Source organism: Perissodus microlepis, chromosome 20 (genome assembly GCF_051167445.1).
Source record: "Perissodus microlepis isolate ML-2025 ecotype Zambia chromosome 20, ASM5116744v1, whole genome shotgun sequence".
NCBI lineage: Eukaryota > Metazoa > Chordata > Actinopteri > Cichliformes > Cichlidae > Perissodus > Perissodus microlepis.
The window spans coordinates 17,938,743-17,957,031 of NC_140480.1; the positions used below are offsets into that span (position 1 = coordinate 17,938,743).

Sequence of the window (18,289 nt, forward strand, 5' to 3'; positions counted from 1 at the left end):
GGGTGAGATGGGACTTTCTTTTCCATACGATTGAAAAATTTGGCCTCGGGAGTAATTTTGTATCCTGGATAAAAGTATTGTACTGTGACCCTGTAGCGGCCATTCGGACCAACAACAGTCTGTCCCCCTTTTTTCAGCTTCAGCGTGGCACACGACAGGGGTGCCCTGTGTCACCTCTCCTTTTTGCCATCGCAATTGAACCGCTAGCTATTGCTCTGAGACACTGTGTTGAGGTTGAGGGAATACGTCATGGGGATATCGAGCATAAAGTCTCTCTTTATGCCGACGACATGCTCTTGTTTATTTCCAACCCTTCAAATAGCCTCCCTAAACTTTTAGATGTACTTAAGGAATTCGGGACAATTTCCGGATATAAGGTGAATTTCGGGAAAAGCGAGGCAATGCCTTTAGGTACAATAACCGGGGAACTTTCGTCTATTTTAGCACCTTTCAAACTCAGCTATAACAAGTTCAAATACTTGGGCATTTGGATTACGCAGAACCATAGAGACTTGTATAAAACTAATTATCTTCCTTTATTGTCTAAGCTAAAGGAGGATTTTGGAAAGTGGGAGTCCTTGCCTCTTTCGCTGGGTGGTAGATTAAATATCATTAAGATGACTATATTTCCTAAATTTCTATATCTTTTTCAGTGTCTTCCAATTTTTTTAACTAAGTCATTTTTTAATAATCTAAATAGTCAAATCTCCTCCTTCATTTGGAACAAAAAACCACCTAGGCCGAAACAGAGTGTATTACAAAGACCGCGGCGCACAGGAGGCTTAGCACTCCCAAATTTTTTGTTTTATTACTGGGCAGCTAATATAAGGGCATTATTGTACTGGATAAAAGACCACGATAACTTATCATCATCATGGGTAACACTGGAGCAGCTGTCGGTGAGTCAATCCTCCCTGATGTCTTTGCTGTGTGCCAGATTACCTCTGGCGGGACCGATCTCCAGCTTCACCACGAATCCTCTTGTTGTCCACTCACTGAAATTATGGTATCAGCTCAGAAGGCACTTTAAACAGACTGAACTCTCTCTTAATGCACCACCGCATAGACATTGCATGTTCTCCCCATCCTTAACGGACAAGGCATTTAACATATGGACAAAGCTTGGAATAACATCAATGACTGCTCTTTTCACGGACAATATCTTTTCCTCATTTGAACAGCTGGTGAACAAGTTCAAGATGCCTCAGTCACACTTTTTCAGGTATCTACAACTCAGGAATTTTGTTGCTTCTAATACTGACTGCTTTCCGTCCTGTCCACCTCCATCCCTTTTGGATTATATTTTTGACTTTAAATCAAATGCCAAGCGGGTTATAAGTGATGTTTATGAGCTGTTAAGTAATTTTAGGCTGTCCACATTGCAATCACTTAGGGAACGATGGGGAAGTGATCTTGGCCAAAGGATTGCAGATGAGACTTGGCATAAGATAATCAATAGAATTTCTTCGTCATCTATTTGCCTTAAACATGTGGTGATTCAGTTCAAAGTGGTTCACCGTCTCCATTGGTCTAAAAGTAGACTGAGCAAAATCAAGGATGGGTTTGACCCCACATGTGACCGGTGCAAACGAGAGCCTGCTTCCCTATTTCACATGTTCTGGGCATGTCCAAAACTGGGTAGCTTTTGGAAAAGCATATTTGAAACCATGTCCAACATATTTGGTGTTCCAATTGCACCCTTCCCATTTATAGCTATTTTGGGGGTGACGCCTTGTTATGCCAGTCTTTCCAAATCACACTCTGATCTTCTGGCCTTCTGCACTCTTTTGGCCCGTAGAATGATATTATTGAAATGGAAAGAGCCACTTCCACCTGTATATGGGCAATGGGTTAAGGATGTCATGTACTATACTCAGCTGGGAAAGATCCGCTATACTGTAAAAGGTTCGGTTCGGAGGTTTTATGACACATGGCAACCTTTTCTTACTTACTTTGAAAGATTAAGTCCGGATACTATTGCTTAATGTGCGTGTGAGTGGAGTTTTTTTTTTGTTTGTTTGTTTTGTTTTTTTTGTTGTTGTTGTTTTGGCTTTTCCCCTTGCTGTTGTTCATTTATTTTATTATTTACCTTGTATTTTTCTTTTATTATTTACCTTGTATTTAATTTTCTTTTCTTTTATCTCTTCTTTCCTCTCTGGCTGGGTTTTAGTTACACTGTTCTGGATGGGTGGGTGGCACGACTGTTTGTTAATATTGCCGTAATTGTTGTTGGAAGCAATTCTTTGTTCAATAAAAAGACCTTGATCAAAAAAAAAAAAAATGATGAGCTTCAAAATTAGCGAGACACCATTTCCTCTACAGCTTAAGGGTGATCTGCTTTAAGGTGAGTATTTATAGCGATATTTTCGTGCCACTATTCTGAGCGCACGTCAAAAGAATTTTGCAAGTACAAGTGTTGCATCTTGAGGAGAATTTTATTTTGAGCGAAGAAAAGCTAAATTTGGGTGAACAAAATTCATTGCTGTGTGCAAAAATGTATTTCACTGTTTGCTATTAGGAATGCACCGATACCGATACTTATATCGGGGCTGATACTGTAAAATGTGTGTGTACTCATACTCGTAAAAGTTAACCGATACCATGAACCGATACTAACTTATTTCATTAATCAGAGGGTGGCTTGTCATTTTTGTTGTAGTTTTTTAGATTGGCCACTAGGGGGACATCCCGCGCAAAACAGGCACAGGGTTAGACGAGTCAGACTGGCAGCTCCAGATAAAAAAAGAGAAACTGGAGGCTGCTGTAGCTAGGCTAAACAAAATGTCAGCAGTGTGGACCGGAACAGCCAACTTTAACTCAGGTTTTGGAAAAGCGATGAAAAATGTCAAGAGAAAATCCACGGGCAGTTAAAATAACAGAGGCTCTGACTCATTTTATCGCTCTGGATGACCAGCCAATGCCAGTCGTGGAAAACATAGGATTCTTCTCAGCATACTCGAGCTGCGATATGAAATTCCCAGCCGCCCACACATCAGGGAGATAATGGTGCCAAAACTTTCTAAAGAGGTAAAGACAAGCAGTGTGTGCGCGATGTCAGTCCTTGGTTTAACGGCAAAGTGGACTGATGATCCACGGGCAGATGGGGAGTTCGTTCGTCAATGCCAAATACTTTCGTTATTTTGTTTGTTTGTTTACAATATGGACACTCTGCAACAATTGAAAAGTTTATTTTATTCTCAAACCTAATTTGTATTTATTTTATTCCAAACAGAAGTGTTTATTTATTATTCCGAAAGCTCGAGACAGTGCCAATAGTTCAGTGATATTTTGTTAAATTACAATGTGGAGACTCTGCAATAATTTAACAGAAGTGCTTATTTTTCACTTGAAATTTTTTTCTGGTCATTTTTATTAAGATATTATTTATTATCGGCAGAGACTAAAATAAAACCTGCCTTCCAATTCATTGCATTTGCGTGTGTGTGTGGTAGAAGTATCGGTTTTTGTACTCTGTATCGGCAAGTACTCAGATCCAAGTATCGGTATCGTATCGGTTTGAAAAAATTGGTATCGTTGCATCCCTATTTGCTATTATCCATATACACACACAATAGCAGCCCCTCTCGCTCAGATCTTTTGCATTTGCTCTTGCGCAAATCTCTGCGGACCTGCTCGCAGTGTGTCACTCGCGCTCTCAACATTTCTGCCCCTGCGCGTTCAACTCTTTCTGTACACCGTTATATTGTTGCCAAAAAGCCAACCAATCACAGACTTGGATGCAAAAAAATCTGATTGGCTGTTTTGGTCTCCAATCAGCTTGTTAGCTACTGTAGCCACAGCCAGGCAAATATCCCAGACTGCATTTCGTCCAAAACTCAAACGAGGCAGTGGATTACAAAATAAATTTTAAGATATTTTCACGTCATATCCCCTGTTCTGTTCTTATTTAAACAGCTGACTCTGAGTTAAATCTAACATAAAATAATATTTACATTCAGGAGGAAACATTTTCATAATATGACGGGTGAAATTCAAAATAGACTGACAGCTCTCCAAGTAAGACTTCAGTATTAAATAAAACGGTCCAGTTATGAAGTTAAAACTTAATCTCAGCCAAACCCATTTACTCAGGAATATCAAACACTGAAATAAACCAAACATTAACACTTAGAAGTTATCTAAGTGACTTAAATATCATGTTTAACCCCAGTAGCGAAAGACTATGGAACCCCAGGACTGACATAATAAATTAATTAAATACACCATCAAATATTAATTAAAATTGGAAATAATTATTTAAATAAATATTTATGGCACATTTAGTTAATTAAATATTAACATATTTAATTAATTATTTAATGGTGTATTTAATTAATTATTTAATGGTGTATTTAATTAATTCATTATGCCGGGAGTCCGCGCCTTGGCCACCTGGTCAGCCAGGACTGGACTGGGACAAAAAATTGGCCCGGGTATTTTGACTACAGACCAGCCCACCCGGTTTTATAGGAAAAACATAAAGCCTTTCAATGAAAAGAAATGCTATTGTGACAGTGATGTACACTGTCTTGTTAGTATATATGTTTTCAGTTTTATTTGTCATATGCAATTTAGTACAGGGTCAAAATTGCAATGAAATGTATTTGACGAGCAGAAGACAGTCACTCAGCAGAATGGTACAGTAGAAAAAATAGTAAAGAGCAAAATATTAATAAAATATAGTAAAAGAAAAAAGATTAACAGTTAACAGACTAAATATATATGTGTATATATAAATATATGTACACACTAGTGATTAAATAAAGAAAATCTTAAATAGGAATGCGGGGGGGGGGGGGATGGGATATCGCACAGTGGCAGGAATGAGCAGCAGTATAGACTGAACAGTACAAAAAAATTTTTTGGCAGAATAGTGGCACAAAAACAACGCCATAGGTATTATGAAAAAGAGACTTTGAAACAACTGAAGAACAATGAACATTGAACCTCACAGGATTTTAAGTGTTTGGCAATCTTAAGATAAGAGGGGGTTTTAAGATCTGTCCTACTACTAATAAGATTTTGGCTCCTTCCAACCAATGACACCACTCTTCCACTGCTAGTCACAAGCAACTCTTGTGGTTAAACTGTGGCCCGTGGTCCATTTTTAATTGGCCTGTAAGAAATTTTATAAATAGAATAGAGTATGGCCTGCACTTCAACTTTTGCTTGAGTGTATTGCACTTCTTAGTTTTAACACCAGGGGGAGCTACTGTTGATGAAGGCAGTTACTCCACCAAAAAGGACAATCACAGGAGAAATTTACCCCAAGTTACTAAACATGGCAGAACCAAAGAAGCGAAAGGTAGAAAGTGAGTGCAGAAAATGAAAGACATGGTGGGAGAGTGAATATTTCTTTAAAGAATTCAAGGGGACGTGTGTCTGTTCGATCTGCACTGAAACTGTGGTAGTTATGAAAGAGTATAATGTACGACGTCATTATGAAACCAAACATCAGGCCTATGCATACTACACTGGTGCTGAGTGAGAGCAGAAATTAAAGCAAATGGTAGCTATCCTGCAGGGTCAGCAACAGTATTTAAAAAGTCCAGGAAAAGGCTACAGCCAGCTATGAGGTCGCCCAACTCATCGCAAGACATGGCAAGCCTTTTTCAGATGGAGACCTCATAAAACGCTGCTTCTTTAAAGTCGCCGAAATAATGTGCCCGGAAAAAGTGCAGGACCTCAACAACATCAGCATGTCCAGTAATACAGTTGTGCGACGCATTGAAAACTTGTCAGCCAACACTAAACCGCAACTGTCTGATAAAGCTTGTGCTCACTTTAGATGAGTGAAAATATATCTTCCACAGTACCCGTGTGTTAATGTGCTGGTACACATGCATCAATTATCAATAATGCGCATCAATTCTGTCACTACTAGAGATGGGAATTCCAGCTCTTTTTAGAGAACCGGCTCTTTCGGCTCGGCTCACTAAAAACAGCCGGTTCTTTCAGCTTCCAACCGGCTCTTCAGGTTGTTTTGCTGCTTTAATTAATTTATTATCAACAACAATATAAAATTATGCACAAAAGAAATTACTAATGTAAAAAAAAAACGTGGTTTTATTTATCTGTTTCCATATAAATATATACGGTGGCCCTAGAGACAAAGCACGTACAAACTCCAAAACACGTACAAACTCCAAAACACATTGCTAGCGTTAATGGACCTTCCAAAACACAGCTACCTAGATCATATAAATTACACGATTGAAAGCATATTGTATTGTTTGTGTATTTATACACAGGCACTCATATATATTCAAATAATTTAAAAAAATGTTCATTTACCTGTTACTACCACATACCAAATCTGGTCGTTGGTACTTCTTGGCTTGTGTAGCCACTAGGTAACAAAAGCTCAACACTGCCCCTAGCATCCTGGAGCACTTCTCTTGTGTTTTGGAGTTTGTACGCGCTTCTGAGTTTTTACGCGCTTTGGAGTTTGTACATGTTTTGGAGTTTGTAGGTGCTTCTGAGATTTTACGTGTTTTGGAGTTTTTACGTGCTTCTGAGTTTGTATGTGTTTTGGAGTTTGAACGTGCTTCGGAGTTTGTACGTGTTTTGGAGTTTGTACGTGTTTTGTCTCTAGGGGCCACTTTTATACACTTTTATTTATTCACTCCACATAAGATGTAATAAATAAATCATATAATACAAAAAACAACTATTTACATTTCAACTTTAAACTGTTTAAATTTTAAACAAATTTAAAGTGAAACAACACAAAACACTGCAAACCACAACACAATTAAATATAAATTAAAATGTGCAAAACAAAAAGAAGATGCACATTCTCTGTCATATAGGCCTGCATGAATAAACTTTCTGAATCCTTTATCATCCACAACTGAAAATAGTTGTGGATAATTACTATACCTTTCTAATGTAGTGATGTGAGAATCATGAACAAATCGTTCAATACTCGAGAATCACTTTACTGACTCGTGAATCATGATTCACAAGCCCAACTGACTCACTGACTCATCCCTGTTGCGGTTAGCTAACTAATTTCATTAGTAGAAATATATCTAGCTTAAAATTAAAATTGTGGGGAAAAAAACAACAGCCAGTTTCTTAACAAAAACATTTCTGCTCAGAACTGAAAGAAAAAACCCTGAGTAGAAAGTTCACATCAAAACAATAGCTGTGTCCCAAAACATCGGCTGCATCCTTTGGAGGCCACATTTGAAGGCTGATTAGGCGACGAAGGCTGTCCCAATTCGTCGACTCCTTCAAATGCGGCTGACAAATGCATCCTTCATTTCCCCGAATTTGAAGGATGGGTCAGGTGTGTCCTTCGTGGCCCACCATATCCCAGAATTCATAGCGCGGCCCAGCCAATTTCAGTTTCCAACAATGGTGGCCGCTTCTAAGTTTTAAAATTACTCTTATCAATCTTTCTGGGTCACAAAATAAACTTTCAATATATTTTCAGGCGAGAAAGTAGCTGTGTAAACTTCAAGTCTCTGCTTGGTTTATCAAGACATGGCATATTTGCAAAACTGCGCCAACATTTTCGGAGACGTATGTTACCCACACGCTCAATAGCTAGCCGGGGGTTCAATGGTCACTCGAGCCGGCGAGAGCAGCGGACACCCGGCTTCATTGTTTTCAGACCCCGCTGCCGTTCACTACTCAGGTTAAGCATGATACATAAGTCACTCGGATAACTTAAAAATGTAATTGTTTGTCTTTTTTCGGGGTTTTATTTGTTCCGGAGCAAATCGGTTTGGCTGAGATCAAAGTTATTAGATTATTAGATTAAATAAAACTGTATTAATCCATCGGGTGGGTTCCTCCGGGATTTTCACACAGCTGAATAAACATCAAACAGAAAACTGTTTAAACAGAAGTGTGAGACGGTCGAGAATTTACGGCAGTGTCCTGTTGTATTTTAGATAGCAAGGAGCAGACGGCTGAGTTTATGAAACTCCACCGACACAGCAGTGAATCTGAAGGCTAGACCATCCAATCTCAAAGCCTCGCACTTCTGGCCTTCTCGGTCTTCGAAGGACCCAGCCCACGTAGATCGCGAAGGCCGGGTCCTCCGAAGGATGCAGCCTACGTTTTGGGACACAGCTAAAAGCTCCTCGGTTCACAGTAGCATCATTCAGCTAACATGCTAACAGCACATTTGAGTTACTCACCCCCTCCCTTTCTGTGCTGAATCGTAGCGTAAGCAAATCACTCACTCACTCACCCCCTCCCTTGCTGTGCTGAATCGTAGCAACGAATCACTCAGGACTCACTCAGGACTCACTCACGCCCTCCCTCCTGGCTCACAGCTTCTTCTTCTTCTTGGTTGGCAACCAATGTTAAGGCGCATTACCGCCCCCTGGCTCAGTGGACATTTAAATATATATAAAAATATGTATTTGACACATTTGAGGAAAATACAAATAAAATAAATGTGCCCTTTAGAAATATTTTTTTGCTCTATAAAAATTGTTGTTTTTCTTTTTCAATCACTCATCTTAGCAGTAGGATATACATGAAAAGAGAAATAAATTAAGTTTAAATGAAAATGTATTTTTTGCACTCTCTGGGCAACTGACTCAGTGACTCAAATGATTCAAAAAACACGATTCACTTTGGTGAGTGACTCATTGAAACTCAATTCAGTAAAAATAATCAAATTTACCATCACTATTCTAATGTGACAATGTTGTCTCTTGTTGTTGTCCCTGGCTCTCTTTCTCTCTCTTTCCCTCCGGCTCTGTTTCTGTGCTACTGCGAGTGCAACTACCGCCCCTCCCCCCTCTGCCCAGCGCAAAGCACAAGGCTCGCGTGCGGAGTGAAGCGGAAAAAAAGTGCAAGAGAGAGGGTGAGAGAAAGAAAAAAAACAACACGGCTCCGTCGTTCACTTTAAAGAGCCGTGTCTGAGAGCCATTTCGTTCGCGACCGACACATCAGTAGTCACTACCCTGCTTTTGCACACCACTTTCTTATATGCGTTTTTCTTGTTAACACACAGAGCACACACTGCACACGCAAAGTCAGATGATCTCATCTGATGCAGATTTGCTCCTTGATCAAGTGACATTTGTCCGGATTTTTGGCACGAGTGGCGTCGGATCAGCACCGCAGGTGGATCGCCCGATTTTCATACCCAGCGCAGCTGATACTCACCAGAATAATTTACTAAAATTATATGCACTCCTGTTATTAAGTCCAGTTCAGTCTGCTAATGCTGATACGAACGTTAATAGGTGTGTTGCCTAAGCCTAATAATTCAAATAACAAGCTTGAAATTTACCCGTTATTGTTTTTTCTCTGTATTGTAAATTCTGTCTAAGAAGAAATCTGAGGCTGCTGTTCTGAGAATGAACTACCAAAGCTTTTTCTGAATAAATCAATAAAGATCCATTTATGGAAAGCTGTGATGAAGGCAGTTTTTTCTTTAATTATATCCAACAATATAACATATTTGACCACTTTTAATTGATTTTTCTAACTTTAATACACTAACGTTAAGGTTATATACCTAATTACTAGTAAGTGGCCCAGCCCAGGCCCTCCTATATTTTTATGTATGTGGCCCTCAGTGAAAAAAGTTTGGACACCCCTGATCTAAAGACATGAACACATTCAGGAAATCCCTTAAAGCAGCGGTCCCCAACCTTTTTTGCGCCACGGACCGGTTTATGCCCGACAATATTTTCATGGACCGGCCTTTAAGGTGTCGCGGATAAATACAACAAAATAAAACTAGTACCGGTGCCGAAAAAAAGAAAATTTATTCATAACACACGTGAAAAGGAAAACCGAGTAAACGATAAAAACGATAAAATAACGCTGAAAACCGATAAAAACCCTGAAAACTATACATTTCACACCTGAGCCTCAACTCTTGCGGCCCGGTACCAAACGACTCACGGACCGGTACCGGTCCGAGGCCCGGGGGTTGGGGACCGCTGCCTTAAAGCATCATTAACAAGTTTGTGGAATATATTGTGCGAGTGAGTGGCATAACTAGGTACTAGGTACTTGAAGTGACCAAGGGGTGTGTTTTCCATTGGTCAGCTCTGCTTCTTATGACAAATTGCTTCTAATGCCACCAGATGGATAGCTGGTGTAACCAATAACCAAAGAGCTCAGAGTCTTGGCTTACTTGAAGTAGGAAATTATTGAGATGCCTTGGGGAATGGCCAAAAGTGTGACTGGTTCAAGGTAGGTTGTAGAAGCCAAAGAAGAGTGGGCAGAGAGAAGAGTTTGACAGAGGTCCGAGGGAGCAAGAAGGCGTTGAGCAGGCAGGTGAGTATAAAAAGGATTCATGGGAGCCACCAGAAAGCGCGTAGGCAGGTGAGTATGGAAATACTCACCTCCCTACTTGCCAAAAGAATAAGAAGTTAGCACATGAGGGAGAATTACATGAGGGAAGAGCACAAATAGCCGGCCTGTTTATCACACTAAGCTGATAATCTGATCACATCTGGATGGCAACGCTGTTCGTTTTGAACTGTGGCTGATTAGGCTGATGGATCACAGGTGGTCTGCTCAGAAACCAGAAAGACTCTACTCCACAGTGGCAGAGTATCTCTGCTGCACATCTCAACACTAAAGGAAAAAACATTTACAGACCAGTGGCTGATTATGAGACATGGGTATATACACTTCCGAGTCATTTTCTGGAGGTTGTTCACTCAGAACAGAAGCAGATAGCCTGGAGGATCTTTAAGTAAGAGGTATACCATTTTAGAGGTAACATCAATTTGAAATTACTGAGAGAGATGTTACACTTTATTGAATGGAATTCCTGACTGGGTAAACATTTCTGTAAAGACAGAAATGGAGCCCATAGTGACTTGTTAAAGGATATAAAAGCCTTACATTCTTTACAATAATTTCACCCCACACCACATACGTTTTCAGTTTTAGTATTTTCATGTATTTAGTATTTGATTTTCTTTGGCCATTTTATTATATTTTATATTTATATATTTATGGGAAAAATATATTATGCAATGTACTAATGGTTTAATGGTTAATGGTTTAATTATTTATATAGCACATTTAATTACAACAGGAGCGTTGACCAAAGTGCTGTACAAGAATACAACATACATAATAAAAAAAACTGTACAAGAATACAACATACCTAATAAAATAACAAATAACTCTCATGCTGTATTAAAAGCCAGTAAATAAAAATGCGTTTTAAGATAAGATTTAAAAAGATTGACAGTGGGAGCCTGTCTGATGTATAGGGGTAAATTATTCCACAGCTTAGGCGCTACGACTGCAAATGCTCGATCGCCTCTATGAACCAGCCTCGACCTTGGTACAGCTAAAAGCAAAAGATCACTTGATCCAAGAGATCTAAAGGGGGTATAAGTCTGCAAGAGGTCAGACAAATACCCGGGAGCCTGTCCATTCAGGGCTTTGTAGGTCAACAATAAAATTTTAAAGTTAATTCTGAAGCGGACAGGGAGCCAATGAAGAGAGGCGAGCACCGGGGAAATGTGTTCACATCCTTTAGTACGTGTCAGAAGACGAGCTGCAGCATTCTGGACCATCTGCAGCCTTGCCAGGCAGGTCTGGCTAACTCCAGCATATAAGGAGTTACAGTAGTCCAGCTGGGATATAATAAAAGCATGAATCGCCCGTTCGAAGTTTTTAAAAGATGAAAATGATCTCACCTTAGATAAAAGCCTCAGTTTGAAGAAGGACCGCTGTACGACTGAGCTAATTTGTTTTTCAAAGGTGAAATTGCTGTCAAATATAACCCCCAAATTTTTGGCATGCGATTTGACAACATTTGTGTGAGCTGTTACTCACACAAAACTGAACTGTATTAGAAAGAAAATATGAACAGGGAACTGTTAACAAGTCCGAATCATAACGCGCAGTGTTGCCTGTAGTGTCTTTTGATTGATTGTCTGTTTTTTAACTCTGTGAAAAAGAAAAAAAAAAGTATTGAAGTAGGAAATAACCTTCTTTATTTGGCACAAGTGTACTGAGTGCGTCCTTCAAGGACACACTCAGTACACTTAGTGCCTGGAAGAATGCCCAGGTTGCAAAAAAAAGGTAATATATGCTCGTTAAAGTACACACACTCATAACTGTTCTTGTGAGAAGCCCATAGAAGGAAAAATGGTATTGTGTACAGTTTTAAGGCAAAGGAGGGTGGAAGTGATAAAATGTAATAAAAAGCTCACTGGTACCTTCCCCCTTTGAGCACTTGCATGAAACCTTGTATTTGGTGCTTTTGCTCCCTTGCAAGAATTTTTATTCAGTTTACTTCTGAGATATATCTACATATGTATTCATATGTATTATTCTTGAAGGTTTTTGAAATACTATTTAAAATAAATGAACATTGTAAAATAAAATGTATATTGTAATCAATAATCACATAACGTGCATCGGGAGGAGGCCCCGGGGCAGACCCAGGACACGCTGGAGAGATTATATCTCTCGGCTGGCCTGGGAACGCCTTGGTGTTCCCCCGGATAAGCTGGAGGAGGTGGCTGGGGAGAGGGAGGTCTGGGCCTCTCTGCTTAGGCTGCTGCCCCCGCGACCCGGCCTCGGATAAGGTGGATGAAGATGGATGGATGGATGGGTGCATTGATATTTTTACCACTAGCTTTTGGATTTTACTTTTTTTTTTTATTGCATTTCATTTTAAATATTAAAAAAATGTTTTTGAAACAGGTGGTTCTGCATTTTGCATAAGTGTTTCCTGTTCACCCGTTTAATCAGTGACTGACAAGATATTAAATGGAAACAGGCAACTTTGCATTTTGCAGCCCTGATTCATGCTTATTACACAGAATTTTCCATACATGTTTCCTTTTAATAAACCAGAACATTGAACACTATATTTAATCTATTATTATTTTTAAGAAAAGTTGAATGCTGGAAACCTAAGTTAGGATTATATAAAGAATTATCAAATGGTAAAACTATGATATTATGCTAAAACATCAGCCAAAATTAACTTACTATTGAGTAATGAGATTATTACCAGCTCCCTATTACCAACTCCTTTTTCTGGTAACTGAGTAGTAGTAGTAACTTGGAAATTTCCAAATTATTACCTTATTATTGCCCCCTTGGTATTCCACTACTACCATATTATTACTGAGCTGTAATAGAGTGCTATCCAATCATCTGAAAACAAAAAAAAAATCACAAAAGATGGATACACATTTCAAACTAATAATGTAAATCTACTTTTAATATCACAAATTGCAAGCAATCACAAACAAGGCCCAGAAGAACTCTACCTCCATCCTTTCTTTTTTAGGATACTTCCCAAGACAGCTTCAGCTCTTGGAAAAGAGTTAATGAAAGAGAGAGAGAGATTTTTTTAAATGTGGCTATTAAAAAAAAATCTCAATTAAATTAATAAATGTTATACATCAAAAAGTTATTCTTTTGCCCTATGACATCCAGCTAGGCTCCAGTTCCCCTGTGACCTTGAATTAACCCTAACCCTTAAGGAAATGAATGAACTGATGGATCAGTAGTTCAAACCTACAGTTACTGTCTTGCAAAGTTAGTTGATCTGTCTCATATCTCTAAAATAACTAGGCAGCATCCAATGCAATACAACTACTTGGATGCATGTATGTAACTTTGCATAAACAAAACATTTATTCAGTCAATTTTTATTCAAACAAATTGAAATATAGTAATACTTACTTTCCAGAGTTATAGACTTCAGCTGTGTCAAACAAGTTGATTCCATTCTCGTATGCTATTGTCATGAGTTCTTCTGCCACCTTCAGAAGAGAAACATAATAATGATAAAGATAAGCAGCTGCTGCACAATTATATTTAGGAACATTTTTACCTTAGTCAACGTTTGATAAATATTAGCTTACACTACATAATCCCTCACTTAAAAATGCTGACTTACATTATTTGAAAGAAAAAATAATAATAAACGAAAATGTATTAGATTACTACCACCATATTTTGCAAGTTTGCAACTGTAGCAAACCTATTAGTGCCTTTTTCAAATACAATTTAGAGTTTTAAATTTGTCATTATCATCCTATTAAGTTTATTCTCCAAGTCTGGAACCTTGCAAAAGGTATGGAGGGATTTGGGTCAGATATGTTGGAAGAAAGGTTGTTGATTTTGGTGATTTCTTGCACTAAGTGAATCTGAAAACAGATTGTAAAGTTAACTCATTTAAAAATCAGTTCAGCTTTGGTGTGTCTATTGTAATTTCTGTACTATTTATCAGCCTTATTGTGAGGTATTAGTATCTCTCTTGGTTCCTAGTACACCCTCTCTATGAAAAACAAAAAACAAAAGAACCTCAAGTACCTCCTAAAACAGTTTTTCGGATGCTTCAGAAAAAGCTTCTCTCTGTGCTATGTTTACTAGGCTCCTGCTAACCACAAGTTTATCCTCCAAAGAATTATTCCTCAGCCAACTCCTACTTTGCATTCGGGAGACAGACACTGAATCGGGTGACCCTGAATCCTCCCTTAGTTATGCTGCAGTAGGCCTAGGCTGCTGCGGGGTTACCAGGATGGACTGAGCATTTCTTCGTTATTTACCAACTGTTAATTTGAATTTAATCATTAGCTATTATTAATCTGTGTCTCTCTTCCACAGTGTATCTTTTCTCTTGTCTCCTCAGATTGTTAGGATTTTTCTCTGTATTATTTTAGGGTCTTGCAGTGACTGCTGTTCTGATTTGGCACTGTATAAATTAGGTTTATGCATAGGTTCAATAAGGACACCTATGCATTCATCTGCCTACTTTCCTGGGTTTTTGGTGCTAATTTATTCTTTGCTTCACCATCACTTTCCTGAGTATTAATTTTTCTACGTCAATAAATCATGTTCAGTTCTTCCAAATATTATCTCCAAATTTAATCACTGAACTGAATCTCCAGTGGCGCTACTTTCTTACTTTCTCCAGTACACTTACTTTTGCTTGTGACACTTGTAAACATTATTCCCCTGTGTAGTAATTTCTTGCCATATGTTTATTTTTCTAATAGAAACAAACTTGAGAATTTGTTTTCTTTATTCATATATGTCTGTCACAACAAAATAACATTTCAGAAAACACTTTGACAAGTCCGCAACAATTTAACAAGTGGCTCTTGACGGAAAGGATTTGTCTGAAATACCGGAAGTGACTCAACGATTTTCCTAATAGGGCTTTGGAGCCTGATGTCACGAAAGGGGGCGTGGGCCAAACAAAGCGCAAGTGAAAGAGGAGCCAAAGCACATGGATAACACCAGCTATGGTTCGTACTTGCTGTGCGGTCGGTTGTAATGTTAGATCGCACAACATTACAACAAGGGAACAAGCTTGAAAAAGGTTTATCTTTTCAGTCTTTCCCCACCTGGAAGCAACATGAGGCATCTCATGTATCGGATGTTACCAAAAGAAGGCGTCTAGTCTGGATAGCAGCTGTGAGACGAGCTGATATCCAGTTCTCTTCCATCTCCAAATATCTGTTGGTGTGCTCCAGACATTTTCATTCCGGTAAGCTCTAAATATGTTCATATCACTCTTTATCCGGTCTTTAAGTCTGACGTCACTAGCCGTGTTTGGGCTCAAATTCCGCTGCAGGTCCAAAAATCAAACGATCACTGTGGCATCACTGAGAGTTGAAAAATGATCTAAAGTCTTTCATTTGTAATAAAATGATCAGCGTTCTGCTCTACCAGGTGTAACAATTGAGTTTATCATCCAGGCATCCATGAAAACTAAACAGAATTCATGACATTTAACGGAGTTAGAAATTAGCAGGAAGTTTTGGAAACAAATTCAAACGCACAGCTCTGCTCTCACTTCCAACATAAATGAAGACAGAAAACTAAACAGCAGTGACGTTTGTAGGGTTACTGAAGTTTGGCTAGCTGGTATATAATGATGTGCTACGTGACCGCTAGCAACACAGCTGTGTGAGCATAATATAAACACGCTAACTTTTTTCCACTTGATGAAAGTTAAAGTGAGGATTCTCGGTGGTCAGGAACAAATGTAATCTTATGGCAGAATGCTGTAAACCGACCAAACTTCAGCCAGGAGAACAACTGAGATAATTCATCCACAAGGATGAATAGGTTAGTCAATCATATACTGCTGCATGGGCTGCGCTGTAGCTAGATCGTAAGGTTTTAAAAACTGAGATTTAAAATGATTAGCGGTAATAAAAGCCAAGGGAGGCCAACAGTGATCACTGACTGTTTTTAGGAGCTTTTTGAGATTAAATAGAATAAAATACAAAACATTAAACATGTTAACAACACAAAAGCCATATTAAACGCAGACTACTTTAGGCCCAGAAGCAGGATTCGTCACGCCACCACTTAAAGACCGGATAGCCTATTAGTTTTATTTTCGATGCACTCTGAAGTCATAGCAAATTAGAACAAACATCCTAATGAGTAACTTGCTCTTGTTAAATATTCTTAAGTCTTGTGCTGTATAAATAGCGGTAATTTTTCAAAAGATACAGTACATTAATTAGTGTTAGTAGTGGGTGATATCATGTATATGCTGTCATGATTTTGTGTAAACATTTTGTCATTTGTAAACTATAAATGACATGGATTCTACATTGTAACTGATGTGATGTTCTATAAAGTGGTTTTAATAAAAATAAAAAAGGCAAAAATTAGTTTGTTTCTTTATTCAACTTTTGAACAGTGGTACTCAGTCAGTACATATTCAGTAAATGCAAATTATTTGCATGGCAGTGCACTTCAGCCATAAATCTAAACCCCTAGATAAAACATTATGGGTCATTCCTACAACCCACAGCTTTACTGTGTTCCAGCAAAGTATCCAATAGCAGTGACAACTCCTCCACAGTAGCAGGTGGGATTTTTCTTTTTTGAGGACGGCTCCTTTTACCTTTCAATACGGATGATCTGTTTATGTTTTGATCGAGAGCCGTTTTTTGGGCAGCAGAAGAGAAGAAGTCTATCTTATGGCCAACCTCTGGCTGTATCTTGTAGTGATGTGTCGGTCGCGAACGAAACGGCTCTTAGAGCCGGGTCTTTGACGTGAACGACGAGAGCCGGCTCCTAATCGCCAGCTGTGGGTTGTTTTTTTTTTTCCCTTCCCTCACCCTCTCTCTCACACTTTTTTCCACTTCACTCCGCATGCGAGCCTTGTGCTTTGCGCTGGGAAGAGGGAGGAGTGGCGGTAGTTACACTCGCAGTAGCACAGGAACAGAGCAGGAGGGAGAGAGAGAAAGAGAGCCAGGGACAACAACGTCGTAATCATCCACAACTATTTTCAGTTGCAGATGATAAAGGATTTAGAAAGTTTATTCATGCATATGACAGAGAATGTGCATCTTCTTTTTGTTTTCATATTTTAATTTATATTTAATTGTGTTGTGGTTTTTTAACTCCGCCATTGCCTGGTCCCAAGTCCAGGATGAGAAAGGAGGAGGGTTGGGCGTGGGGCTAGCAACCCCACCTTTTAAAAATAAGCCATGCTACAGAAACTGCAACAACAACAAATACATCCCAACAACTGCCTGGACGGGAAGACTCCTCTTCAGTGGGACTCATGACGCATGCCGGTGAAGGCCTTCGGGAAGCCAGCTCGCCGACAAGTCTTCTTACGACCAAGACCAGGATAGGGACCTGGAACATCAGAACCCTGTATGAAAGTGGCAAGTCAGCACAGGTGGCCAGTGAGATGAGAAGATACAGCATCAAGGTTCTCGGACTATGTGAGACCCGATGGAATGGAAGCGGCCAGACCAGACTGTCTTCAGGGGAAACCATAATCTACTCTGGGCACGAGGATGCGGACCACAATCACACCCAAGGAGTTGTGCTACTGTTGGCGCCAGAGGCTACGAGGGTGCTGATGGCATGGGAACCCGTCTCACCAAGACTTATGATAGCCAGGTTCAACTCCAAGGGCAGGAAGATCACCATCATTCAATGCTATGCACCCACTAATGCAGCACAAGCAGAAGAAAAAGAAGATTTTTACAGTTCCTTGCAATCCCTTTTTGACCGGACTCCACGAAGAGACATATAGATTGTCATGGGCGACTTGAACGCGAAGGTGGGAGGCGACAACACAGACAGAGAACTCATCATGGGCAGACACGGCATAGGCACCTGCAACGAGAACGGAGAGCTGTTCACAGACTTCTGTTGCTTCAATGACCTAGTCATAGGTGGCACCATCTACCCACACAGGAAGATCCATAAGACCACTTGGACTTCACCAGATGGGAAGACTGACAACCAGATCAACCACTTCACCATCGACCGCAAGTGGAGACGAAGTATGCTGGACGTCAGAGTAAGGCGTGGCGCAGATGCAGCCTCA

General features: G+C 39.5%; 1 protein-coding gene across 1 annotated transcript in view; it reads right to left on the bottom strand.

Moving 5' to 3' along the window:
* Positions 1 to 18,289, bottom strand: part of LOC146364362 (voltage-gated potassium channel subunit beta-2-like) — a 196,451-nt gene that overhangs the window by 99,310 nt on the left and 78,852 nt on the right. Inside the window, exons 5-6 of the mRNA XM_084916417.1 lie at positions 13,654 to 13,733; positions 13,236 to 13,280 (exon numbers count right to left, since the gene is read on the bottom strand). Coding sequence (XP_084772543.1) covers positions 13,236 to 13,280; positions 13,654 to 13,733 — 125 coding nt within the window. The remainder of the gene's footprint in view (positions 1 to 13,235; positions 13,281 to 13,653; positions 13,734 to 18,289) is intronic.